At 44.8% G+C, this 27,437-nt stretch overlaps 1 protein-coding gene across 1 annotated transcript in view; it reads right to left on the reverse strand.

The window, feature by feature from the left end:
- The window catches only part of LOC127563312 (protein zyg-11 homolog B), a 60,157-nt gene that overhangs the window by 12,897 nt on the left and 19,823 nt on the right, over positions 1 to 27,437 (reverse strand). Inside the window, exons 2-10 of the mRNA XM_051999677.1 lie at positions 24,863 to 25,028; positions 19,375 to 20,129; positions 10,434 to 10,574; positions 9,879 to 10,055; positions 6,467 to 6,531; positions 5,551 to 5,650; positions 5,285 to 5,335; positions 3,668 to 3,829; positions 3,533 to 3,580 (exon numbers count right to left, since the gene is read on the reverse strand). Coding sequence (XP_051855637.1) covers positions 3,533 to 3,580; positions 3,668 to 3,829; positions 5,285 to 5,335; positions 5,551 to 5,650; positions 6,467 to 6,531; positions 9,879 to 10,055; positions 10,434 to 10,574; positions 19,375 to 20,129; positions 24,863 to 25,028 — 1,665 coding nt within the window. The remainder of the gene's footprint in view (positions 1 to 3,532; positions 3,581 to 3,667; positions 3,830 to 5,284; positions 5,336 to 5,550; positions 5,651 to 6,466; positions 6,532 to 9,878; positions 10,056 to 10,433; positions 10,575 to 19,374; positions 20,130 to 24,862; positions 25,029 to 27,437) is intronic.

The raw sequence follows: 27,437 nt of genomic DNA on the forward strand, positions 1-27,437 counted from the left end.
ATATTTGGAAGTCTACCAGCCAAGACAAATCCAGGAACTATATGAACACAATTACAAAACATTTTTTCCCATAAAGTCAGATCTAAACAACTGGAATAATACCAACTGCTTGTGGATGTGCTGAGCTAATGTAATAAAAATGACAATTCTACCTAAATGAATCTATTTATTCAGTGCTATACTAATCAAACTGGCAAAAATCACTTTATAGAGCTAGAAAAAATAATAACAAAAGGCTAAGAATATCAAGGGAATTGATGAAAAAATATATATACAAAGGAAGGTAGCCTAGCTGTACCAGACCTAAAATTATAAAGCAGCAGTTATCAAAAACATTTGGTAGTGGCTTGCTTTCTTCCTTTCCCTTTCACCTTCCCTTTCCATTCTCTTTCCTCCTTCCTTCCTTTCTTTCTTTCCTTCTTTCCTTCCTTCCTTCCTTCCTTCTTTCTTTCTTTCTCTTTTTTTAAAGCTTTTTATTTTTAAAACATAATGCATGAATAATTTTCAACATTCATCTCCACAAAACCCTGTGTTCCAAATTTGTTCCCTTCCTTCCCCTCACCCCCCCAGACGGCAAGTAATCCCAATACATGCTAAACAAGCGCAATTCTTCTACATATATTTCCATAACTATCGTGCTGCACAAGAAAAATCAGATCAAAAAGGAAAATAAATGAGATAGAAAACAAAATGCAAGCAAACAACAACAAAAGAGTGAAAATACTATGTTGTGATCCACACTCAGTTCCCAGAGGCCTCTCTCTGGGTGCGGATGGCTCTCTTCATCACAAGATCATTGGAACTGGCCTGAATTATCTCACTGTTGAGAAGAGTCATGTCCATCAGAAATGATCATCGTGTAATCTTGTTGTTGCTGTGTACAATGCAGATGAAAAAATTAAAGCTATTTATAGTCATATAGAAAATGTTCTGAATCACTATTGATTAGAGAAATACTAATTAAAACAACTCTGAGATACAACCTCATACCTCTCAGATTGGCTAAAATGACAGGAAAAGAGAATGATAAATGTTGGAGGAAAACTAGGATACTAATGCATTTTTGGTGGAATTATGAAATGATCCAATCATTCTAGAGAGCTATTTAGAACTATGCCCAAAAGGCTATATAATTGTGCATATCCTTCGATCCAGCAGTGTCACTACTGGGTCTGTATCCCAAATCATAACAGGGAAAAGGATTCACATGTGCAAAATGGTTGTGGCAGCCCTTTTAGTGGTGACAAGGAAGTGGAAACTGAGTGGATGCCCATCAGTTGGGGAATGGCTGAATAAGTTATATATGAAAACAATGGAATATTATTGTTCTATAAGAATGATGAGCAGGCTGATTTTAGAAAAGCCTGGAAAGACTCACTGAGTCTTTGATGCTGAGTGAAGTAAGTGTTGTACATAAAAACAGCAAGATTATGTGATGATCAATTATGACAGACTTAACTCTACTCAACAATGTGGTGATCTAAGATAATTCCAACAGACTGGGATGTAAAATGCCATCCACATCTAGAGAGAATTATGGAGACTGAATATAGACTGAAGCATACTATTTTCACCTTTTTTTTGGGGGGGGGGGGCTTTTTCTTTCTTGTGATATTTTCTCCCTTTTGGCCTAATATTTCTATCAAAAGAGGACAAATAAAGAAATATATTTTAAATGTTTGTACATGTATTACCTACATCAGCCTGCTTACTGTCTTAGGGGGAAGATAAGGGAAGGATAGAGAAAAAAAATTTAGAACTCAAAATCTTACAAAAATGACTGGTAACAATTAGCTTTACACTTAGTTGGAAAAATAAAATATTGAGGAAAAAAAATTATGTAGATTGGAGCAGCCAGGAGGTAGAGTGCATACAGCATCAGGTCTAGAATCAGGAGGATCCGAGTTCAAATTCAGCCTCAGAAACTTAACACTTCCCTGGGCAAGCCACTTAGTCCTGATATATAGATAAATGTTATAACGAGGGTTAGATATAGAAAAAAATATTCAAAGTGACAAAATGTGATTTCATGAAGAATACGAAAGAATATGTGTTAAGTTTTTATACACTCAGTGCTAAATCGTGTGAAACAAATGACTGTACCAAAAGGGCACGATTAAATTTTTATAAAGCTATAAAAAGTTAAGGTAAAAGGTTAGGGCCCTTTAGTCATTGACATTATAGTCATCCTCATTCCCACCTGCATCATGCCATCAGTGTGGGTATTTTCAGATCATATTCATTCATCCATCCACCTACCCATCCATCCATCCATCATCTACTCATTCACAACTTCCCTGTTCTGTGAGATTTTTGTTCCCTCCCTATGCAAAAGGAGTCAGCCTGTACTCTGTGCACTCCCACTTGATTTGGTCCCTATGACAACTTGAAATTTAATTTCCTGATCATCCAGCTCTACAATAAAAGTGCTGGGGAAGGTGGAAAGCTCATTTAAGACAGCCCCCTCTAGCATTTGTCATTTTTCATAACTTCAGGGAGCTCATGGTCTAGGCAAGGACATTAGTCACTAGCAACTAAAATATACACCAGGGTGTAAGTCGATTAGAACAAAACAAAATGTTAGGTAAAGTAAAGTTCATTGTGATTTAAGCCCAGAGTGAGGAGGGAGATGGGGCTGCCCTCCATGCTGTGAGGGCCCTAAATGCCAGTGCAAACTCAACTTAGTGACAGGGAGCTACATCCAGTTTGGGGGTAGATGGAGTTCTCTGAATGACTGGATCTGACATAAGGAAGATGAATAAAGAACCAAGAGGGAGAGTGGGAGTGGCAGCCCACTGAGCAGATTATGCTGTATTGTCGCTGCGGCATGTGAACACAAAGAAGGATCCAGGAGGAAGGCTATGAGGGGATGATCCAAAGGGTCTGACCACTGAGAGTTAAAGGGAGGAAAAGAAAAGGAAGGATCAGAGATACCACCAGGATTTCAAATGTGGGACAAGTTCAGTAGCAAACAAACCTAGAGCCCCTTAAAAGACAGTTTAATAGAGAACCACCCCTCTTTCTTGATGTTTGTCAAGTTTCCATTCGCAATGACTTTCCTAACGGGTCACCACCAACACTCACTGGAGAGAAGATTGGGAATTCCCCTCCACATTAAAGGATTAAATTTAATTCATTCAGTTGGGTCTCCTTCCATCACTAAGCCATACTCAGGCTTGTGGACAACCTGGATGCCCTGGCTGAAGTGACCGCCTCCCAAAGCTGCAAGATGAAAGGATCAAGGTTGGCCCAAAGAAGAAATGTAAGAATGTACTTTTCCTTACTTCTCTGTAGAGGTGGGGGGGTTACAGGTCGTGTTCTGTACTCAGGATCAGAATTTTTTAAGGGGGAAGGAGATGTCTCTGAGAGGGGGAAGGAGATGACCCTACTGAGGAGTGTAGGTGCTAAAAAGACAAAAGATCAGTAAAATGCTATTTAAAAAAATAAGGAAGTGGTAATGAAGTGGTAATTGGGGCCTTCCTTTGAATGCACTAGATGACAAAGGGGGAGAGGAACATGCATCACACCTTACCAAAAGGCCAAGGACCTTCTGCTGAATGGAGGACTCTGTCGGGAAGGACTGTTGAGAGAGAAAGAGAGAGCACGGTCAGCCACTCCTCCTCTGCCAGCAGATGGCACAAAGACCCGACAGCCCAGCGGGGCTCACCTCCAGTACCCGCATGAAGAGCTCAAGCCCTTGGTTCTCTATGAAGTGCTTGCAGGTGGTTGGGGACTCATCCGTGAGGTTCCAAAGGGCGCTCAGGGTGAACTTGAGGGTCGTGTCCACGGAGTTCTGGCTGGTTTTCTGCTTCACTATCTGGAGAAGTTGCTGGAAGGAAAAGAGGGGAGTTAAATCCAAAGGCCCCTGGAAGTCCATGAGCCCTTGCAAACTTAGAGAGCCAGATGGCCTGGTCAGGAGTGCCTTAGGTTCAGAGTCAGGAAGACCCGAGCCCCAGCAACCGGTCCGGCACAGCTTGGGAGCTCCTCACTTAGTGTCCCCTAACGAGAGAGCTTCGAGGCTGATTCCCAGCAATCTGTGCTTAGTCTCCATTTTGGAAAGGATGTTAATTGGCTGGAAAGCATCAAGAAGCAGCGAGGTAATTGGAATGGCAAAGGGCCTGGACTGTGCTCTCTGAGGCAGGCTGGGGGACGGGATGGCTTTCCTGACGGCTCCGAGAGGCAGATCAGACTTATGCCGCTCGGTCTCAGAAGGCCAAGTGAGCAGCAAAAGGCAGATTTAGGATCCCTCATCTAGAGCTCCTACATTATAAAACAGGCTGCAGAGTGGAAGGAAAACTTTACTCTGCACTTCTGGAAGAAGCAGGTGCCTGTCAGAAATAAAGTGATTCATTAAATTCTAAGCATTTCTGTTTACAGAGAGAAGTCCAAAAGGACAACAACCCATTTTGCTTTTGAAAATCTCTCTGACCCAGGTACACAATGACCTGTATACATAAAATTGTGTACAGTCACCATGTACTTAAAAATTTAGAGAGCCCAAAAAGTGATACCAAATTTCACAATCACAATTAAAGTTTGGTAACCATTTTTGCATCAGCATCCAGAACAGTAACTAACCTGGAAAATCCTTTCCCTAAAGCTATTCAATTGAATTAATTCTGACAGGGGTGGAGTTTCCAACCCTACTCACAAGAGGAGTGATACTGGAGGGCCCAGACGCAGAAGATTTTAAAGGCGTCCCACAGAGGTCACTAGGGCAAGCCTATCTTTCACAAATGGGGTTCCTGGGGTCCCGAGGCAAAGGGACTGATCTAAGTGGCAGATGCAGGACCCGCACTCAGGGCTCAGAGTGGGAGTTACCCTCGCTTAGACTACCTACTGCTCTATGAAAGAATGAGGCAGCTTCTCTGCCAGTATTCACAAGGAACATCCATTAAAGGGTGTCCTCATTTAGGGAGGGCTTACCTTCTGTGAGGAGCTAAAATGGGGGAGCCGGCTCTGACCCTCGAGGTCATAACAAAACAACCCTGGGCGAATCAGGCGTGAGCAATAATGAGTGTGCTGGGATGTGGATGGGGGTAAGGGAAGGAGAGATCAAGAGGAAAGGGGGTGTGGCGCGGAGTGAGCGGCAGAGCTGGGGCTCCTACAGCTGGCTGGGCCCCTCGGGCTGTCTGGGACTGGTCTGGTCAGCCCTGGTGGGGCAGGGGGACTCTTCTGGCAGCAGTGGGAAGGAGGCACCAGAGGGGAGGACAGTAGGGAGGACACTCGGGAGGTCAAAGTGAGAAGGTCTAAGGGCTGATGAGGGAGCACAGCACCAACCTACCCTGACAATGAAGAGCTCGGCTCCTAGCTGGGCAGTCTGTTCCGTTGAAAGCTGCAAAGAAACAATCCCAGGTAAATGTCAAGCGTTCTCGTCAGGAGCCCAGGACCACTGGCTCACCAGCACGGTCCCTGGAATTCCCTGACTGTGTCCCCGACGGAATGCTGCCATGGGTGGGAGGTGCCCCGGGGAGGAGGCCATCCCACCAGTCTGGCTTTGGGGGAGAGCCCGAGCCCACCAGCTAGTGACCGACCTGGCTCCCCAGGTACCTTTGCGGCGAGGATGGAGATGATCGCCACGGCCATCCTCTGCATGTTCTGGTCTTCATGGTTGCAGAGCCACTGCATGACAAGCTTGGCAGCTTCGAACCTGCAGGGAGGCAGGGGGTTACTACAGAGGACTCCCCAAAATCGGCAGCTAGCAAAAACGGGAGACTTCCTGGCAACCAAAGGACCTGGATTCAAGTCTTATCTCTACTACCTCGGGGATATGGGATTGTGGGTAAGTCACTTCACTTCTCAGGGCCTCGATTTTCTCCTCTGTAAAATGGGGCTAGTATACCAGCCCCATCTGCCTGCCACTAATGAGATCATGGATAGATGAGTCGTTGGAAAGCTGGAGAGGCGGCACCAGCACATGTAATTATGAAAAACCAAAGGAGTGACTGAGAGACAGGTAAGAGGAAATCTCTGTGTCATCCATGGTCCAGAATGCTGCGGGAAGAGCTCTGGGCAATACCTTGACCCTGGGTGGCTTTGGGAACAATTGCTTCATTTCTCAAAGGCAGTTTACTCATCTGTAAAATGGACATTTCCTGTGTCACTTGCCTGACAGGACTGCTGCAGGCTCTCAGCTGCACAGCCAGACACCTAGGCCTAGTTACTCCTATTAAACACTTGCTCTGTACCATTTGTGCTCAGCCTTTCAGCTCCAGTGACCTCTCTGAGGACAGACTGTGGCAGAGCCAGGGCAGAGCCACGGTTTTGGGACCAGAATGCCCCCAGAGGGGTTTTTATCTCTAAGATGATGGAGGATGCTCTCTGCCTCCACATCTCCCCACACAGCCCAGAGCGTGATCCATTCACGGTACAGAAGAGTTAGGGCAGAACCAGCGGCCGCCTCTGGGCACAAACCCGGTGATGCCCCAGGCCCCGGGAGGACACTCACTGCTAGGACCACACTTGCCTGTTAAATGGAACATCCTGAAGGATCCGGTCACTGCATAGTGAGAGAAGGCAATTTTTCTGTAGCTGTCAAGCCAAAGGGGAAAAAAATCTGCATAAAATAACTTTAAAAAATGATTTACAACAAACCTCCCGAGGAGGTCACCCTTCTCTAGGAAGTCTTCTCAACACATTTTTATCCCTTCCCCAAACCTTCTTCTCACCGGTTTGGTATAAAAGCCCTTGAGCCCTGCCCTGTGGGGTTTGGCCTGACTGCACAGAAAAGCTAATTTACATACATCCATCAACCAGCATTAACAAAGTCACTCTAGGAACAAGCCCTGGGCTAGATGGTGAGGAAACAGTCCTGGTCTCAAGGAGCCTACCATCCACCTGAAGAAACACTATGCGGCAGATGGGAGTGAAGGGCAGGGCGGGCTCTGGCCCAGGGCTGATTCTTGAACGAAATCAAAGCTCCAAAGAGGAGGAGGGAGGACTTTCCCAGTCGCATATGGAGCATTGAGAGAAGACCAATGTGACAGAATGCTGAGAGATTGGGGCGGAGCGGGGGGGGGGGGTGGGGAAGTAGGGGGAAGAGGAGGGGGGCAGTGTCCAATGGGATGGAAAGGTAGAAAGGAGGCTACAGTCGTTGGGAAGCCGGGGAAGCCAAGGGACTACTGAGCAGTCGGCTTACTTTGAAGGTGGAGCTGGTGGTGTCTGTGACTGCCCGAGGGAGGGGTGGGAGGGCCTGAAGTCAGGCAGTGGCCCGATGGGCCAAGAGCAGGGCCCCAGAACTGGAGAAGACAAGCATCCTGCTACCACTGAGCAGTCAAGGAGGAGCACCGGTACACTCTGCCCCGGCAGAGAGGTGCTTGTTCTTCCAAAGTCTGCGGCCGGCCCTCCAGGCCCTGCCCTTTATTCCCAGTCTCCTCCTTCTGTTCCCCTGCTACTCCGTGCCGGGCACTGAGTGCACCCACGGGCAGGAACCCCATAGGGTACGAGCTTAGAGCATGGGAGGTAAGAAGGAAGTTGAAGGGCAGGAGCTCTATGGGAAAGATGAGAGCTGCTGAGTTTAAGATGGGGGCAGACACGGTGATTTGAGAGTCACTAGCAAGAAGATGGCGATTCAATCCAATTCTGAGACTGATGAGGTCCCAAGTGTTACAGAGGAAGGGAGAGGAAGGGCGGTGAAAGTCTGGAAACTGTGCCAGACACTGTGTCCTGGATGCGAGAGGAATGAGGGAAAGAGGAAAAAGCTTCCAGGGGTAACCCCAAAGCAGGAGCTGCCTGCCCCACAGCTAAGGGAGCTTGGGGGTCCTGCCAAACTGACAAGGCGCCTCTGGAGAGGGAGAGGATCCTGCAGCACAGGCCTGCCCCCAGGCTTGGAAGGCAATCTGACTGTCCAAGGGGCCCGAGAGAGCATGCTCTGAGAGACCCTGAAGGATGTGGGCCATAGAGCAGATCTGTGCAACGCTTTCTCTCTCCCTCAACCGAGAGCTCAGACAGGTGGCAGAAAGGGGCAAAAGAGAGGGAAGATTTCATGGACAAAGCAAGGCATATCCTTGCAACAGAGTAGTGAGTGTCCAGCTCTGTCTGCGTGCCTCAAACATGGTCACTTAGGGAGTGGGCGAGCCACAAAATGTCATCTTATAAGAGACTAGCGCTCAGCAAGCTGAAAAAAAGGTGCTTCCTGGTTTCAGTAATTTCTTGGAGGGAAATTTCTTGCTCAAAGAAGAGAAGAAGCACAAGCCAGAAAATGAGCCAACTAATCTTCAGAATCAATCACAAAGACGTGTGATCCAGCAGGAACAGCAGAGAACATCGAGGTCCTACTGGAACTCTCGCAAGGATAAGCTGGAACCCTCGCTCTGCTATTTATGACCTGAATGACCTTGCTGTTGCAGGACCTGGGGCCTGGCAGGTGCCTAATCAATGCCAGTCTGCTGGCTGAGCTTGGAGAAGTCATTTATCCTATTTAGGCTCCAAAGAAAATGGGGATGGAGTGGGCGCCTTGAAGAGATGGCCCAGAATGACTCCTGTGACTTGGGACCCAATCAGAAGGATAAGCGCTCCTGCGGAAACACAATTCCCTCGAGTTCCTGCCTCTGTAGTAAACGTGTGGCTAGAGCCAGTCTGTCATGTCGGTCACTCTGGTGTTTCGTGTGGGCACAAAGTCCTGGGAGGAAGCTGAAGTTTGAGGCCCCAAAGGGAAAGCCACGGTGACATCTGATTCCCTATGCTGACTGGAAGAGAAAGTCGGGTCTGGGGAAAGGAAGGGCCTGCCAGGAGGGCCGTGCCTGAGCTGGCTCTGGGGAGCCTGGCTAAAATAAAGGAATGACAGACAGGTCTTTTTAAGGGAGAACTAAAAAAAGCCAGTGAAACCCACTGGCTTGGAGTCTTGCAAATATAATCAAGATTTTTTTTTTTTAAATTTTCAAAAGATTTTTATTTTCCAAATACACATAAAGAAAGCTTTCAATGTTTGTTTTTGTAAGACTATGCTCCAGAATTTTTTCTCTCCCTCTTAACTGACCCCTCCCCAGCACAGTAAGCAATCTAATATAGGTTAAATATGTGCAACTTAAGAACACTTTCAATAGAAACAGCGGCTTGGTGAGGAAGGCCATGTCGTAGCAAAAACAGTGGACTTAAGTTCAGGAGCTATCTAGGATCAAATCTCATCTCCCAGATTTCTGGGCTGTGTGATCAAAGGCAGGTAACTTAACCTTTCGGAACTCATTTCCTCATTAAAAAAAAAAATCAAATTGAAATTATGTGGGTACCTCAAAATGCTGGCCATGTGACAGTTCTGACGTGCAGAGTAGCAAGTACAAAAGAAGAGGAAGGAGAGACCCGTAACTACGAGATCATATAGTCCATGGCTATACCTCCACACAAAGGCCCAAAGGATGGCAAAGGGATAAACACTAATGACCTCAATGGAAGGATGGGTTTGGAAGCACTGGTGGCTGGCACTTGTCTCCCAAAGGTAAGATTCATTCAGAATAGATAGAACAAAAGCGTAAGAAAGTAGAATAGGGAGAAGAGAAAAGTTCTATGCTTGGGCTAAAACCACTCCGATATTCAGGAAGGAGACAATGCTTTAATTTGGCAAGGATTCAGCGCCCATTATGTGTCAGATGCTGGGGAAGAGGGGACAGCTACTAGTCTTGCAATTTTACTGGCACAGAAAACTTCCGGGTAAACGTCCCTCTCAATGTGGGCCACCACCATCTCGTCAAGGGCATTGAGTGAGGGACAAGTGGACTGACTTGTCCAGAATCCCAGAGCCCATGGGTATCAGAGGCAGACCTCAGAACGCCACCCCTCTGGCTCACTGGCCACTACATCACATGGTGGACTGGAAGTATCTACAGCTGCCATCGGCCACCCGACCCAAAGCCCAGGCTGCGTGTGGGGCCGATGCCATTTACCTGCTGGTGATTAGGAAAGTGCTCCATGGCTTTGAGCAGCAGATGGGTCACGTCGGCCAGGAGTCGCACGGGCATCCCCACGGCTAAGTCCTGCTTGGTCAAGTTAAACACACACGCACTCGCTGCCAGCTGGACTGGCAAGTTCATGGGGTGGTTCCTCATTCCGATGACCACCAGCTGAAATAAAGAAGCCCTCCTTGGAATTCAGGCCTGTTGGGAACAGTGGCCTCCAGAGCATCAGGCAAGGCACCAGCTGTGACTGCCCCAACCCATCCCTTGGGGCTGACTGGGCGCTGGGTCTGATCCCAGAGGCCCTTTCAACACTCCCACTGACCACTCAGGGAAGCTGCTGCTGCTGCTAAAGACATCAGTCTTAAGGTCTAAGGTTAGGAGGTTTAATCCACCAGCTCATTCCAACTGGAACCCCTTCCCATGTCTTGAGCAATTCAAAAGTGGACCCGGAGGCAGAAGGCCAAGGTGAGGTTCTGGCCTTGCCTTTCTCATCTAGAAAATGGTCATGAGAAGAAGTCATCTCCCCTGGCACTTGAACTTTACCTTCAATATCTCGGGCTTTGTTTTTTCCATGACATGGGTCAGGCTGAAGAGGTGAAAGAGGGCTTCCCGGACAAAGAAGGCCCTCTCACTGTATCGCTTCAATGCTTCCGAAATCTGAGTCTCGTTGGCTTCTCCAGATACCTGTAAAACAAGGTCATTTTTGTTTAAAAAACAAAAATATGCCAGGCTAGAACATCATACATCCATTGCATGTGATGACCGCGTTAGCACCCTGGATACTTTAAAATCAGCCGGAATCAGGATAAGCAAAAGTCCTTGATTTTTATTCTTTATCGAAGGGAGAGGAGAGCTCCCGGACACGGGAATCTCCTCTTTCTTCTACCGCAGGAAATCACACTAGCTTGACCTACTCCACCCTTTTTCCCTCCTCCCAATCCCCTTTACACCAACGGATCAAGCCAGCACAGAATAGTGGGAAGGGCCATTTTCCAAGCAAATAGAGTATTGTCCAATTGGTAATTAGCCTTAAGTGCTTGCTTGTCCGAACCTCAGTGCATGAACTCAAGAGTTTCAGACCTTTACAATTACAGGAAATTCCTAGCCCACACTCGGTCTCCCAACAGGTATGTAGCCCTCTCCTAACTGGCCCCGTGTCTGGAAACTGCTCCACAATCTCCAAGACCACAAGGTTTTCTAATTCATAAAAACTGCCCATGTTGCCACATCTACACAGATAAATGAAAGACCCAGAGAAAAGTAAGCAGAAACAGAACAACAATTTACACAATGAACATAATGCTGGGAAAACAACCTGCAAGATAACTTCAGAACTCTAGGGAAGGCAGGTTGCTGGGGTGACCTCAGAAGTGCACAGTAAAATGCATTTCCATTTTCTTGGCAGGGAGAGGGGGAATTACCGCCATAAAACGAAATGCACATTGACACACAGACTGACAGACAGTTCTCATTTTTGTTATAAGGGAAGAGGAGCATTATGAGGAACATTTTAAGTGTTAAAAAAAAAAAAGCAACAATAAAATGGTCTAACCTTTAAAAGACACTAATCAAATTAGATGGTGTGAGTAAAGGGGTGTTCAGTGGAGTGATGAATGCAGCACTGATCTCTCTGTCTCTTTTTATACATATATATGTGGGGGTGGGGGGAGAGGGTAGTACAGGCCAAGAGATATTAGGAGAAAGCATGCTGTAGTGGAAAAGGTACTGGATTTAAGACTCAGAAAGTGAGGGTTTGAATTATCAACTCTGCTTCGTGACTAGTCATGGAAGTCTGGGCACATCATGTTCCTTCTCTGTGCCTCAGCTTGCTTATCAGTAAGAAGAAAGGGTGAGAAAATGTGATTGCTGTAGATAAGACTTCCTGGAAGAATTGGGATCCTAGCAGTTGCTCAAAGATCAGAAGGAGGAGCTCAGGGCCAGATGAGGCAAGGAAAGGCATACCCAAAGGAAAAGATGGGAACCTGTATGACATAATGCCGAATGAAACAAGCAGAAGCAAGAGAACATTGTACAGTAACAGCAATACTGATTGAAAGAGGGTTCTAAAAGTAACTGTGAATGGCAAAACTATTTTGAGTAACATGAGCAACTACAAATCGACCTATGAAGGAAGAGGCTATCGACCTCCAGAGATAAAACTGATACAGAGATAAAAATGATACAAATTGGTATTGTACGGTTTCATAAATATATTCAAATCAAATGTTGGTCTCCTGTAATGCAGGCTTGGGAGGGACAGAGATACCTTAGATATCAAAATGTAACAAATAAATGAAAAACAGGGAACTGAATAAGCCCCTCTGCAGGACTAGGGATGAGAAAGAGTCTATGTAAAAGAGTAAAAGGTAGAAGAAAAAACAGAAATGAGACCCAATGCACTGTCCCATGGAATCTGCCATCCAGAAAGCCAATCATGTGGCAGGTACAAGAGATACACACAAAGAGTGAATATGTGCAGAGTACTTAAACAGAAGTTAGTTTGGGAGGCTAAGGAACGGCTTTAAGCAGAAGATAAAGCCAGCGCTGTATCTTAACTTTGATAGAATTTTTTATTTTTCATTTTTACATCATCTAAATTTTCCCCTATATCCTTCCTTTTCTCTTGTTCCAGAGAACCATCTCATGTTATAAAGAATCTTTTTTAAGAAAAAGGGGAAAAGAAAAAGAATAAGCAAAACTGTTAAATACATTGAAAAAAGCCTGAAAATCTAGGCAGTGTCACATGCTATGGAGAGTGCGTGGGGCCGACTTGTTCTTTGTAACTTGCAACATTCACTCAAGCTCATTTTGTGCTTGCTGCTCTCTCCATTCTCTCTATGTTCTCATCACTGTTTCTGCTACTTTCTTGGTTCTGCAGCTTTCATACTCTAGTCCAAATAAGCCTTCCCAGGACTCTTTATTAGATTCCTTGATTTTTACAGCTCAGAGGTTCTCTATCATGCTCAGTCAGCACACCTTGGTCATCCATTCCTCAGCAATGGGCATCCGCTTTTGTTACCAGTTTTTTACTATCACAAAAGTGCTGCCATAGATATTTGGGTGAATATGGGGCCTTCTGTTTTTTCTTTTTGTTATAAGGGAAGGGGAGCACTAGGAGAAGCATTTTAACAGTGTTTAAAAAAAAAAAAGCAACAATAAAATGGTCTACTTTTAAAAAACACTAATCAAATTAGGTGGTACAAGTAAAGGGGTGTTTAAAAATTTATTTTTAATATACATTGTTTTATGAATTATGTTGGGAGAGAAAAATCAGAGCAAATGGGAAAAACTGTGGATGAGATTAAAAAAAAAACATAAAAAAGGCATGTGTTGCTTTACCAGCCTCCTTAGTTCTTTTTCTGTCCAAAGTTTTCTGGGATTGCTTTGGATGACCAAACCACTGAGAAGAACCAAGCCTTTCCACAGCTGATCACCGCACATTCTTGCTGTTATTGTGTATAGTGTATTCCTGGTTCTGCTTGCTTTGCTTAGTATCAGTTCATGTAAATCTTTCCAGGTGAGGCCTTTCTTCTTGGCCAACCTTGTCGGACATTCTTAGGACACGTGCCTTCCCAGGGACCCAAGGGCAGAGACATCTTAAATACTTTTTATGCATAGCTCTATACCATTTTCCAAAATGTTCAAACCGATACACAGCTCCAGCAGAAACTCCTCCAACACTTAACTGGTTCCAACTTTGGTCATCACTGCCAATCTCTAGTGTGCTAGGTAAAGTACCTGCTGTTTCAAAACTATTGCTTTGACTTTGCATTTCTGTTATTATCCATGAGGTGGAAACCTTTCATGTACTTGTTAGCGGTCCGCAATTTTTTGAGAATCATTTGTTCCTATTTTTTGACCATTTATCTGTTACTACTTTTGAGCTCCATCTTAAAAGAGGAGTGACTTTGAGGGGTTGGGGTAAGGAAGAAGAGCATTCCAGGTCCAAGGGACCATCAGAGGAAGTACCTGCTCTGGAGAAGGTGGGAGGATGTGGGATCAAGGGCCCATGCAGAGGAAAGGGCCACCCTTGTCAGGGAGTGGGATGTGAAGTCATGGGCTTTCAGATAAAGAAGGAGCCCAATTTTCTCAGTGAAATCAAAGGCAAGGCCTGCAGGTGAAAGAGAAGGGGGGGGACTTTTGGGGAGAAGAGGTGGGGATAGTGAGAAAGGGAATCTATCAGGGATGGACAACATGGCCATGGGAGGGTAATATAAATGGTGACACATCCACTCAGTGGGGATACAGGACTGAAAAGCAGGGGAAAGAGGGCAGAGCTAAAACTGGCAATTGCTTGGGGTTGAGACTGGAGAGAGGAAGCCCGAGGTCAGAGCAGGGTAAGGGCTGAGAAAGGGCCAAGGGGTGGAGGGCTGTTGGAATGAGAGGTGGGAAGCTGTAGGAATGTTAATGTCTAGGACTGGGCAGAGCGCTGCGGAAGGGAGGATCAGAAAAGTGGTCAAATTGCCAGCCAGGTGGCACCGGGAGAATTACCTGGAGGCAGACCATCTACAAAGGAGGAGGAAGAACAGAAATTACCCTGAGGGGAGAGACCAGAGTTGGGTGCTAAGTGCAGGACGTGCGGGGCAGAGAAGGACCATGATGGTCACGAGAAGAGCCCAGCAGTCAGGGGGAGGCCTGAGAGAGCTCAGGCGGGCAGCTGGTGCCACAGCAGGTCCGGAGCAAAGGACCAGCCCCCGGGGAAGTTTGGGGGTGACCAGGAGTGATGCTGCTCAGAGCCAGACGAGGGACTGGGAAGGAAGGCGCCAAGGTCTGAAAGGCCTGTCCTTCTTGGCCAATCTCACAGTGCCTCATGACCAAAGTGCCCTGCCCGCAGCAGAGAGGGCTCAAATTCTGGTTTTGATCCTTACTCACTGGATGACGATGGACTCCTCATGTCCCTCCTCATGGTCTGTTTTCTTTCTGTAAAATGGGTGTTTGGGTCAGCTTCCTGAAGGGCACAGACCCATAGCACCGAGGCCCCGAGAGACGGTCTCGCTCAGCCTTCCTGAAGGCTCTGTAACTTCCAGGTGCCATACAAAGCCTGTTTGTGTTATCATTGCTGCTATTATCCATGGGCTGGCCCAATGGACACCAGAGGGCTCTGCTGGTTCTGATAAAGTTCCCAGTGCCCCAGTCAGTCAGGTAAATGATGAGGCGAGCGGTCAAAAAGAATCACCGCGTCTCCGGCCTGGAAGGGATTTCTGCCACACCTGAACCTGAACCGGAAAGTAAACCTCACCACCATGACCCCGACAGTCAGTGACCCCAACAAAGAGAGCACCCCGATGACAACATAGTGGGAGGGGAAGGGCTCATCCTGGAGGCTCTTGCAGAACTCTGTCAGCCGGGGGACATGATGACTGTGAGAGCTTTCCCTTAAAAAAGGCCATTTCCCCCAGTCATCCTGGGGGGGCAGATTTAAGAATCTGGCCTCTCCCCTCGAAGGCACCCCTTCCCCCATGCCTCCCCATGGCACAGAAGTGAGCTGGGTTCTGGCGGGCTGTATCTCTGGCAGTCTCTGCCAAGTTGGCAAGGTTCCAAGCACAGGATGGCAACTGGTGACTATCCTGGGGCCCATAAAGTCTGGAGACTGAGCACCAGGAAAGAAGCCCCAGCAGACGAGGATGGTTTTTGGCCAGCACAGCTCCTACAATTATCTCCTAAGGGGTGGGGAGATTGTGATCTCATCTGGTAGAAGGGAAACCCCACTGAGGAAATCCCTGTTCCTCTGAAAGACAGAACTCCCTTTCCTTGTTTTGTTCGACAAGCAGAGGCAGTAGGATGGGGCCTAGGCGTGAATGCCCAGTGCTGACTGGTGCCCCGACTGCACAGGGTCTCAGATGTGCTTGATCCTGAGTGTCTTTATCTAAAACAAAGGTGAATGAATGAAACGGGATTTGTAACTAAATGACCGCCATCACTAATCTTGGATCACAGCTGGCGCTGCATATATTTTAAAAAGCAACAGGCCTTACTTCCATTCTATTAATAGGGGAAGCCAATACACACAGGGCAGTAGGCAGCTGTGAGGCAGTCTGAGGTCTCGGCTAGCCAGCAAATAGCAGGATAAATGGATCGGTCTATACGTGCTCAATCACTACTTAAATGGGTTTGGCTTTACAGGAGCTCTGGGGCCTGGATTCTGAAACCCTGGTGTGGACATCCAGTTCTCTGGTCAGGGACGGAGGGTTCTAATCCAGTTGAGAAAGGCAGGTGAGCAGGGGTCAGGCTTTTCTCTCTCAAAGGCTGCTCCAATGTACCATCCATCCATCCTGTTCTCTCTCTGCAGCTCACTGACCCTTCCCTCTCCTCACTGGTCTCTAAATGTTAACCCCAGTATTCCTGCGGTTCTCAACTGCTTCCTTTCTTCTTGCTTCCCAAATGAGAAACAGAAACAGGACATCATTCCAAAATATCCTGCTACTCTACCTAAAGATACAAGCTTCCATTTCCTATTCATCTGTGACAGGCAATCTCACTTCCATCACACCAAGATGTCAAAGGTCTTAAAAGACATATGTAGGCGAACACAGAGATCTCTAAGGAAGCCATTATTTGTTAGTTCTAGAAGGTTTATGAATTTCCTCTACAAAATAGACTCCAATTACCGTCACATGCAAAAATGTAGGAACTCTTCCTGACTGCCATGTCACATATTCAGTCCATTAAATTGCCAAAATGTATCACAGACTGATTAAAATGCTTTTCTGATGATTCAATCTAGTTCCTCAAACTACCCCAAGGTCTCAGGATTGCATTGTCATGAGTCACTACATCTATTTTCACGGTCCCATGACCAATCTCCCAGCAATGAAGACCCGAACAATGAACTAGAATGGCTTCTGGATGACAAGCACTTTCTGGCTTTCTTACACCTCTTACATTTCCCTGCTTGGAAGGGCTCTGAAGGCACAACTTTGTGGATCACAGGATCACCTCCATATCATATCAGGGAGACATAAAAGCTAGACTTTGGTGGAAGTCCTTGAAATATAAACAACACAATTCAATCTATTATTAATGTTAGTCATTATTTGCTAAATTACAAGTTTAAATGCATTTAGTTTTGCAGACAATTTAAGAGAAGTCTATGTACCCAGGGAGTGTATAATATTAAGAAAAAACATTTTGAACAAAAATATCTACCTTTTTTCTTTTCTTCATCAGAGGACTCTCTTTGGAGTCTCGCTATTCAATGACAGTATCACTGAGATTTGTCTTTCGTTTGGCTCACAGGACCACTGGTCAGACATTCTGGAATGGTTCCTAAACAGAGAACCTGGGTAGGGGAAGCCCATTCCAGAAGCATCAAAAATGCTAAGAATTGGAGTATGAACATTTGGGGAACTGAACTTGACAAGATAGAAACCTGGAATGGGTGAAACCACTAGTGACATGAGTGGGGATTCTAGGGGATTCCTTGGTTGTTTTAGGAAAAGAAACTGGTGGGAGAAGGGAATGTAAAAGTCCCAATTCTAGCACAAAGAACTTTGTAAAACAAATTGTAACAACAACCAAGAAGTGAAAACTGCCCCTTTTTGTGTGTTAAAATTATGCAAATGCTTTTTTTATATGACCTAAGAAATGAATCATCAGAAAGAGAAATTTGAGATAATACATCCTTAAAATCACAAGAATTCAAAGCATGGGACAAATGGCTTCTTGAGTCAAAGGGCTTACCTTGTTTACTCCTATACCAGCCTTAATACATGCTATATAAAGCAACGTTGTGCTTATTTAATGTCTGATAGAAAAAAAAAAAAACAAACTGAAGAAGAATGCTATAAAATTATACTGACCAACCATTCTTCCTTCTCTTCTTTGCCAAGATGAAGGATTATGGGTGTAGACAGGACACACTAAAAATCACTTATTTCCAGAGGCATGAAATGTGTGCTAGTACTAAAACATTGCAGCTTTCTTGATCTGGGATCAAGAAAAACTATAAACAGTTTTGATCCAATGCTTTTCACAAAAGGATGATAGAAAATGTGCTTAGATTTCAGCTTTACAAGGTCACTTTTAAATAATGCTGGATTCTGTGGGTTCAAACAGGAATCACTCAAATTCTAATATCTGCATTTTATGGATGAGATCCAGATCAATGAAGTGATTTGCCCAACATCATCCGAAGTAGCAGAACTGATCACTCACTCATCAACATGCCTAAAGCCTTAGTCCTACTGAAATTGAGCACCTATTTACTGCTCTGTACTGATCATTTATTTTTCAATATATGATTGCATATGGCCATATGTTAAGCACTAGAGAGTAACATCTTATTCTCCCCACGAGATCATCAGCTCTTCAAAGACAAGAACTTAATCTTATAGGAAAATATCCCAAGATCATTAAAAAGAGTTCTGGACTTGGAGCCAGGGAAGAATTGAATTTAAATCCTGCTTCCAGTGCTTACCAGTCTGTAAACATAAGCAACTTATTTGATGCCTCTACACATATCTCATTTTCTTTGTCTAAAAAATGGGCATACTACCTATATTACTTACATTGGTGAGTTGTTGTGAAGATCAAATGAGAATCTAAGAAGTGCTTTACAACTTTAAAGCTCTATATAAATGCCAGATATTTGTATTTTACTTCTCTTGTATCCTCACAAGTGCTCAATAAATTAAAAATCATTTTCCTGGCTCTTTCCAAAAAAATGGGATTTATAAATGGTTTGTGGCAGAAAGGCTGGTCATAGCTGCCAAACCTTGTGGTATACAGTGAAGGAACACTGGCCCTGTAATCATAAGTCTCATTCAAGGTTGGCTTTGTCACGCACTAGGATCACAACACAGATCTGGAAGGCTTTATAGAGCAGGTGGGCAAATCCCCAGATAGTGAAGTTCAAAATGCCGAAAGGGCTTTCAAAGTCATGGGTCAGAAGGAGCAGCCAGGTATTAACCACAGGGTCACTGCTAGCAATCCGGTGCAAATCTTCCTACCACATCAGGAAGCTGGTGCCCATATCACATGGAACAAGAGGAAACGGTCTGGCCAAAGGAAACCCATACGCCTCTCTGTGGGCACGATAAGGCTCTGATGTCAGCAGTGACCACAAAGCCTCTCCAGCCCTCAGGTCAGGGCTCTCTCCACACGGCCGTGGCTGGGCCATATCTGCTGGCAGAGACACCCATGCCATAGGCTGCTCTCACCATCTGCTTCCCTGGCCACTACTCCCCTAAATGGAGTGGTTTCCCCTAGGAATATGTAGGTTCCTTGAGGGAAAAGATCACTTGTACTTTTGTGCTGCCCTCCCCAGCACTAAGCAGAGAGCCTACAGTAGGCATTTCTTGGAGTTTCAGTTTCCTTAACTGTTAAAGGAGACATTAATTTCTGTAAGATCTTCCTCGTAGGGTTTTGAAGAAAGAAGACTAAAAATGAAAATGACGTATGACCTGAATATTACTCCCAAGGATAGCCCCTTACCACCACGGTCCTGGTACCCCCAAGCCGAAAGGCTTTTGTAAAATGTGCTAACCTTCAAGTGGCCTTCACCGGTGAGGAATTCTGAGTAGCCGGCGTCGGTGGCCAACAAGCCTACGAACTGCATGGTCGGCCGCTGCTGGATGAAGGCTTCCACGGCTTTGTCGGTCACGTGTTTCCTCCCGGAAATGTCCAGAGACACCAGGTTGGGCAGAATATCCTTCTGCTCCAGGAGGCGCAGAGCTATGTCAGAGGTGAATTGCTTATCGTCCGAAATGTCCAGGTGGTTCAGGTGCTTGAGCTCTCTGATCACATCCAGGATCTGGGTGGTGGTCATCTTCAAGCACTTCAGGTGGTGCATGGTCAGGGACTTGAGCCTGTCTTTGCAGGTGAGCAGCGCCGTGATGTCCGTCACGGACGTGTTGGAGATGTCCAGGCTCTCCAGCCTCGGCAGGGAGGCCACGTCAGCCAGGTCCTCGTTGTAGAAGAGGACGTTGGTAATGCTCAGAGCCCGAAGGCCGGACAGCTGGCTGAAGCACCGTTCGTAAGGATCTTCCAGGGAAAGGGTGAGCGAGTTCAGCACCAGGCACTGCAAATTCTGCTGAATCCATTTGTTACTGCCCAGCCCGCTGATGATGTCCGTGATGGTGATGTCCGCATTCACACCCGTGGCATCGAGTTCAACCAGCTTATGGTGGCAAAAGGCTTTCCGGAAAGCCACAGCGGAGATCTTGGCTTTGCGGATGCACGCTCGCTTCAGGCGCATTTGGTTGCCTCGGAAAATTCCCACGGTTCCGTCATTTAGCAGGCCTAGAAGAAAAGAAGAGCGTTCAGAAGATTTCCTCCCACCTCAGAAGGCAAACTCTCCTGGTAATTATTAAGTCACCAACTTAACAAAAACACGCTTAAAGAGCCACAGGTTAAAAATAGGGACTCGGAGACCCATGTAAAAAACGGAAATTCCTCAGAAATCACGCGAAAGATTACTCCTGAAGTTGCTTAGAAATTGGTGAACATGCCCAGAATTAAATTATGAGGAGGCCACATGTGCAGCAATCTGACACTTAGGGAGAAGCGGAAACATCAGGAAAAGGGAAATCATTAGAAGTTATCGATACTAGGAGACACCAAGAAGGGGAAAGGGGGAGGGGCATAGCATGTAAATGCCAACCGCTCCCCCCTTGCTCCCAGTCTCCACCTACTGACACTGTGCTCATGAGACCAGATCAAATAAGACCGAATCCCAGGTCTTTCATTTATTAGCAGCCTGACTTGGGCCATCAGTTTATCTTGCAGAAGCTCCACTTCCTCATCTAGAAAATGGGCACACAAAATGTTTGTAGCAGCCCTGTTTGTAGTGGCTAGAAACTGGAAAATGAATGGATGCCCATCAATTGGAGAATGGCTGGGTAAATTGTGGTATATGAATGTTATGGAATATTATTGCTCTGTAAGGAATGACTAGCAGGATGAATACAGAGAGGCTTGGAGAGACCTACATGGACTGATGCTAAGTGAGATGAGCAGAACCAGGAGATCATTATACACTTCGACAACGATATTGTATGAGGATGTATTCTGATGGAAGTGGATTTCTCTGACAAAGAGACTTAACTGAGTTTCATTGGATAAATGATGGACAGAAACAGCTACACCCAAAGAAGGAATACTGGGAAATGATTGGGAACTATTTGATTTTTGATTTTCTTCCCGAGTTATTTTTACCTTCTGAATCCAATTCTCCCTGTGCAGCGGGAGAACTGTTCGGTTCTGCAAATATGTATTGTATCTAGGATATACTGCAACATATTTAACATATATAGGACTTCTTGCCATCTTGGGGGGGGGGGAGGAGGGAGGGAGGGGAAAAAACGAAACATAAGTGACTGCAAGGGATAATGCTGTGTAAAAATTATCCTGGCATGGATTCTGTCAATACAAAGTTATTATTAAATAAAATTAAATTAAAAAAAAAAAAGTAAAAAAAAAAAAAAAAGAAAAAAAATGGGCACAGAGAGCAATCTGGAATTATGCCCAAAAAGTTATTAAACTGTGCACACCCTTTGATCCGGCAGTGCTACTACTGGGCTTATACCCCAAAGAGATACTAAAGAAGGGAAAGGGACCTGTATGTGCCAAAATGTTTGTGGCAGCCCTGTTTGTAGTGGCCAGAAGCTGGAAAATGAATGGAGAATATAGTATAGTATCTAGGATATACTGCAACATATCTAACATATATAGGACTGCTTGCCATCGAGGGGAGGGGGTGGAGGGAGGGAGGGGAAAAATCGGAACAGAAACGAGTGCAAGGGATAATGTTGTAAAAAAAATTACCCTGGCATGGATTCTGTCAATATAAAGTTATTATTAAATAAAATTTAAAAAAAGAAAGAAAATGGGCACAATAGTATTTGCACTGCCCATAGCACCTCTGGATTACTTCAAACATAATTAAGTGGTTTTCCCAGGGCCACACTAAGTGGTTGAGGCCACATTTGAATTCAGGAAAATGAGTCTTCCTGGCTCTGGGACTGGCACTCTATCCACCGCACCATCTAGCTGTACCTTGCACACTATACTAGAAATACCCCCATTACAGTACATATAAATACCAGTAACAGGTAGCATTTAGACAGCACTTTCTAGAAGCCAGGCACCATGGCTAAGTTCTTTATAAACATTATCTGACTCTGATCCTCACAACAACCCTGGGAGGCAAGTACTGTTATTCCCAATTTACCACCAAGCAGTAAAGTGACTTGCCCAGGGTCACAGAGCCAGGAAGTGTTAAGTGTCTGAGGCCAGATTTGAACTCAGGTCCTCCTTACTTCAGGGCTGGTGCTCTACCCACTGCACCACAGAGCTGCCCCTTGAGAAAGAATTTGAACTCAAATTTTCTTGGCTCAGGGGCTCCCCCATCGTGACTCCTTAATCTTTTTGTAAGACTCCGCAGTAAAGCCCTGACGCTTCATCCACTGCTGCAACATGTCGGTTCACCTCACATAGCCTGGCCCACATACCTGCCACGGGCCTCCTCTTCCTCCCTCCCACTCTGCCTCCCAAATTAGCTTGTCGTTTCTTATCTCCAAAGAATGTAAGCTCCTTGGAAGAGATGGTTTTTTGTTTTTGTCTTTACATCCTCAATACAGTCCCTCGCCAAAGTAAATGCTGAATGTTCAGTAAGAAACTGCCGAATGGAACTTCTGAATCTTGCTGTTCAACACGGTCACCGCCTTCCCCAGCCTTATGTCATCAGTAGATTTCAAAATCATGCTACCTCCACCTTAACAATACTGAATAACACAAAGAATGAGACCCAGTGCTTAGAAGACCTCCTTCCAAGATGACATCAACTCATTAAAATTATTCTAGGGCCACAGTCATCCAATGAGTTCTGAATTCATTTTTCAGTCCAATTTTTTCCATTAAAGAGACAAAAGACTCCATCAGATGTTTGTAAAATCTAAGACTAGGTCTATTGTATTTCTGTGGTCTACCAATCTAGTTACAACTGTCAAAAGAAATGAAATTTGTCTGACGTGACCAATTGCTTTAAAAAATTTTTTTCAATAGTATTTTCTTTATTCAAATATATGCAAAGATAGTTTTTTTCCTCCAAAGATAGTTTTTAACAAATGTTAAAATGTTTGGTTTTTTTTTTTTTTGGGGGGGGGAGGAGGAATCCTCGCTTTATTTATTTATTTTTGCTGCTAGCTCCCCATTTTCAAAATACATGCAAAGAAAGCCCTCAACATTCATCTCTGCAAAACTTCAAATCCCCTTCTTTCTCTTCCTCCTACTCCCCTCCCCCAGACAGTAAGCAATTCAATATGTTAACATTCATTTTTGCAAGACTTTGTGTTCCAAATGTTTCTTCCTTCCTCTCCTACGTCTCTTCCCCAAGGCAGCAAGTAATCTGATATAGGTTAAATATAATATGACCCATTCTTGATGAAGCCATAATAGCCTTTATTGGTCACTGTTCCCTTCCTTAGGGCTCACAAACAGTCCCTTCTGCACAAGATCTTCTCTAATGCCTCATGTCTGATGTGGAGGTAACTGTAGAATCTTAAGGGCAGAACCAGCAAAGTGTCACGTCTGGCAGGATCCATCAGACTTGTGAAGCTTTGAGTACCCAAAGGAAGGCCCAATTCTACCTCATAGTTCCCCCCTCTAAGAGTTACAAGAAAACAAGAAGCCAGAAGGGTCAGTCTGGGCCTGGGCCCACGCCCTTCAGACTACTGGATTCCCCAAACCAAGCTCTTTGAAATGGAGTTTAAAATTTTTCCTTTTCCTTTCACTGAAAATCAGCATTTTTCCTAGGACAGCAATGCATTCCCAAATGCCACTATTTCTCCAAGATTGCTGACTGCAGCTCAACAATGCCGTCTACTAGTTCTTTCAAACTGTCAGCACGTTTTGTGTCTCGGCTTGGAGACCAACTTGCTGGGAGCAGTTAGACGTTAGATTGAACTTAGGACTTAGAAGTGATTTGAGGGAATACATTGAAAAAATCTGCCTTTGTAGTTTTAGTTTTAAAGATCAAAAGCAGGAGTTGGTTTTCTCAGAATCGTGTTCATTTCCTCCTATTTTCCACTGAAAACATGATATTTTGCACCAGATTTTTAGACATATATTTCAAACCATGTGCAATGAGGGCAAATTATTCCTGTCAAGGGAGCGATACTCAAACCAAAATTGGCAAGAGCCCCAGTCAATTTATGAGGCCCTCAAATCACAAAATCTTGAGCTACTAAGATGATTTGGGTCCTTAACAGCTATGTAATACCAACCCAGACGTGAACAGGAATTGTTCAAGAACAATTCACTTAGCCCCTGAAGACCTCCGAGGAAGATGCCATTTCACTTGGGGGCAGCTCTCATTGTAAACAAGTTTCTCTTTACACATCAAGCAGAAATTGACTTAGTAGTTAATCCCAATTCTCACCTCTAAAGCCATATAGACAAAAATCCTTCACCCAAAAGCCAGCCCTTCAGATTCCATATCCACCCCATTTTCTCTTCTCCAGACTGAGCATCCCAAAGTCTCCACCCAATCCTCATCTGACATGATGGTCAAGGTTTCTCCCCTCCCCACGGCATGCTCCAATCTGTCAGCACCCTTCTAGTATCCAAACTGAATCCAGGATTATGGGTCTCATCAGCATAGGCCAGGTAACACCCCAGACTACGCAGAAAGTGCTAGAAATGGCTCTTACTATGGGAATTCTTGCTCCCCAGATCACAGGCTCACAAGCTTAAAGAAGGAAGACATCTCAGAAGATGTCTAGTCCAACCCCCCCACTTTACCGATGAGGAAACAAGACGTATGGAGGCTGTCCTGCCCAGAGCCACAGGTACTAATGGGCAGAAACAATCCAAGCCTCCTGATCCCAAATCTTATGCCCTTTCTATCCCACTATACTAGCCGCCTTCTCCAATATTCTACCCAAACACACCAGTGGCTCTGATTCTGAATCACAGATTTTCATTGTGGAAACTCTAACTAGGAGCTAAGTGGGTGCATTTGACGCTTGTCTTACCGTGAAAGGCCATCGTCTGCAGAAGCCGATCTGCCACTTCTTGGGGAAACATGCCCGGTTCCTGCAGACACAGAGTTCCATCTTGTCTTTCCGAGCAGAACTTCTCCAAGTGAGTGGTCAGGAAATTCAAACAAATATCCAATAAGGAAAAAGGAGATGCTTCCTCCTGTATATTCCATGAAAAACAAAAAAGAATACAAACAAACAAGCAAAAATCAGCATCCGCATATATGTACAATCCCACCTACACACATTCTGGGTAGCTACAGGATAATGGAATCCAAGTAAAATAACCAAGACTGAACACTAACTTACAGTAGTCCATTCATAACACAAGAAGGAGGAGTTTGAAATTTTAATTTCAAGAAAACCTTACTTAGAAGAGCTGGAACTGATTAGAAATCAGTTAGTGAAAAAGAACCTTAGAGATAACCTAGTGTCATTTCAAAAACTGTTTTCAGCAAACCCTGATGCTCAATGACAGCAAAATTTTCCTCCTAAAAGATTCAGCATTAACATGATGGTAATCTCAAACACTCCTGATATGAAAATAAGTTTACATTTTATTCTATTCTGCCCCATCTTCATTCTATGGATATTCCATGCTTCCCAACATTCTGCACCAAGTTTTATGGGTCTCAGTTCTAAACATTCTATATCCAAATTCAACTAAGGGACAGTGAGTTAGTCTAGCCCCCTCATAGTTCACGATGGGGAGGACCAGCACTCTATTCTGTCTGTGGCCAAAGAGCCCTCAGGACAGATCTAGGAAGCCCATCTCCGTCCTCTGTTTCCATGGCATCTGTGCCGGCTCTCTTCAATAAGTTGCCAGCTCAGGACTGCTGACCCAACTTCACACACACATGGGCTTTTGACTCGTCTCCCCATAGTTCGGTTTGACTTGAGATGCTAACAGTTTCCATTTCTGCAGCACCTTCAGGTTAAACAAAGTGTTTCCCAATGAAGGATAATAGCATTGTTACCTAGCTTTGGTAGAGGAGGAGAGGCCCCTAGAGACAGGCTGAGGCTTCTTTCTGGAATGGAGGGAACCTTGCACTCTTCCAGGCCAAGCCAGAAGCCCCCAGATCTGGCTGGTCCCACTAAAGGCTTAGGGATGAACTGTTTTAACTGGGGGTTCCCAAGGACCAAACTGCCAACACTCCTCACCAGCTCAGTCACAGAAAGAAGGAATTTCTCAGTCTTAGGAAGGCGACCTATTAAAGTGCAGCAGAGTAACAACCAGAAGTCACAGACCCTGGAGGTACTGAAGCAAAATATTTTATGGCGGGGGAAAAGGGAGACTCAGAAAAGGGAAGTGACATCTAGGAAGTGGCAAGCAGACCTCCTGCCCCTCCTCAATCCAAGGCTCTTGGGCTAAACCATGAGACCGTGCTCCTGTCAGATGGCAAGCCTAAAGGGCAAGGGTACAGACGAAGGTCTTGGTCAATCTTGGTACCACTCATTAGTCGGTAGGCTCTGATTTAAATGACCCTACTTAGGAAAACAAAATTCTCCCCCAAGTCTTTGAAGCCAGGAGATCTCACTCCCAAGAGGCAGTGCTCTCTTTCTCTACTTAAATGGCCATTGAAAGGCTTATCAATATCCATACCCATCTCCTAATGAAATGCATGGAAAACTAAATATTTTCAATAACAACTTCTTCCTACGCCACGCACTGCCTCCTGCACAACTGATTAATGAACTTCCAAAGATATTTATTAATTCTTTTTTCTTTCTCCCCAACTTTATGCAGTAAATTCAGATTTTATATTTACAAATATAAGCTTTGAGGTTGCAATTGTCCTTGTATCTATCTCCCTATAATGCCCAAACTATAGCACCTTGCAAGAAAAAGCATTCAATAAGTATTGATTACATTTGATTTTAAAACTTTAAAAATCTCCTAAAATGCAGATTGTCTGATTCCCAGTAAGTGTTTCTTCCTCTTAAAATCACATCATGGAAAAAATAATAATAAAATAAAATCACACTCTGGAACTTTGCACACATTCTGCATTTATTTCTCTGTGCTGATCCATACTGTATTCCCTGAGTAGACTAACAAATCCTCGAGATAGAGAACTGCTTTGTCTTTTTATTTCCAGTCCCTGGCACACAGTTAGCACTTAATAAATGTTTGTGAAACTGAATTTTCCCTACATGGCAATGCCTGACCAGTCTTGTTCCTAGAAGACAGATGCCAAAACACACTTGTTCCTCTGGGTAAAGAGATGGAGGATTATGGGTACAGAATACTTTACACACTGCCAAAAGACGTTTGGGTTCTGCTGAATCATTTTCCTTTCTTACATATGATAGTTCTGGTGGGAGAAGGTCTGGCATATAGGGACATGACTACAAAAAAAAAAAAAAACCACCAAACACTATAAAACTTTAAAAAACTAAATAAGCCATATATATGTATATATGTGTATGTATGTATATACACAAATATATATTTATATAAACCCAATGTCAATAAAACTTTTAAAAACTAAATAAGTCGTGTGTGTGTGTGTGTGTGTGTGGTGTGTGGGTGTGTATTGCCCCTCATGTTTTCCAGACCTTTCAATAA

Source organism: Antechinus flavipes, chromosome 4 (genome assembly GCF_016432865.1).
Source record: "Antechinus flavipes isolate AdamAnt ecotype Samford, QLD, Australia chromosome 4, AdamAnt_v2, whole genome shotgun sequence".
NCBI lineage: Eukaryota > Metazoa > Chordata > Mammalia > Dasyuromorphia > Dasyuridae > Antechinus > Antechinus flavipes.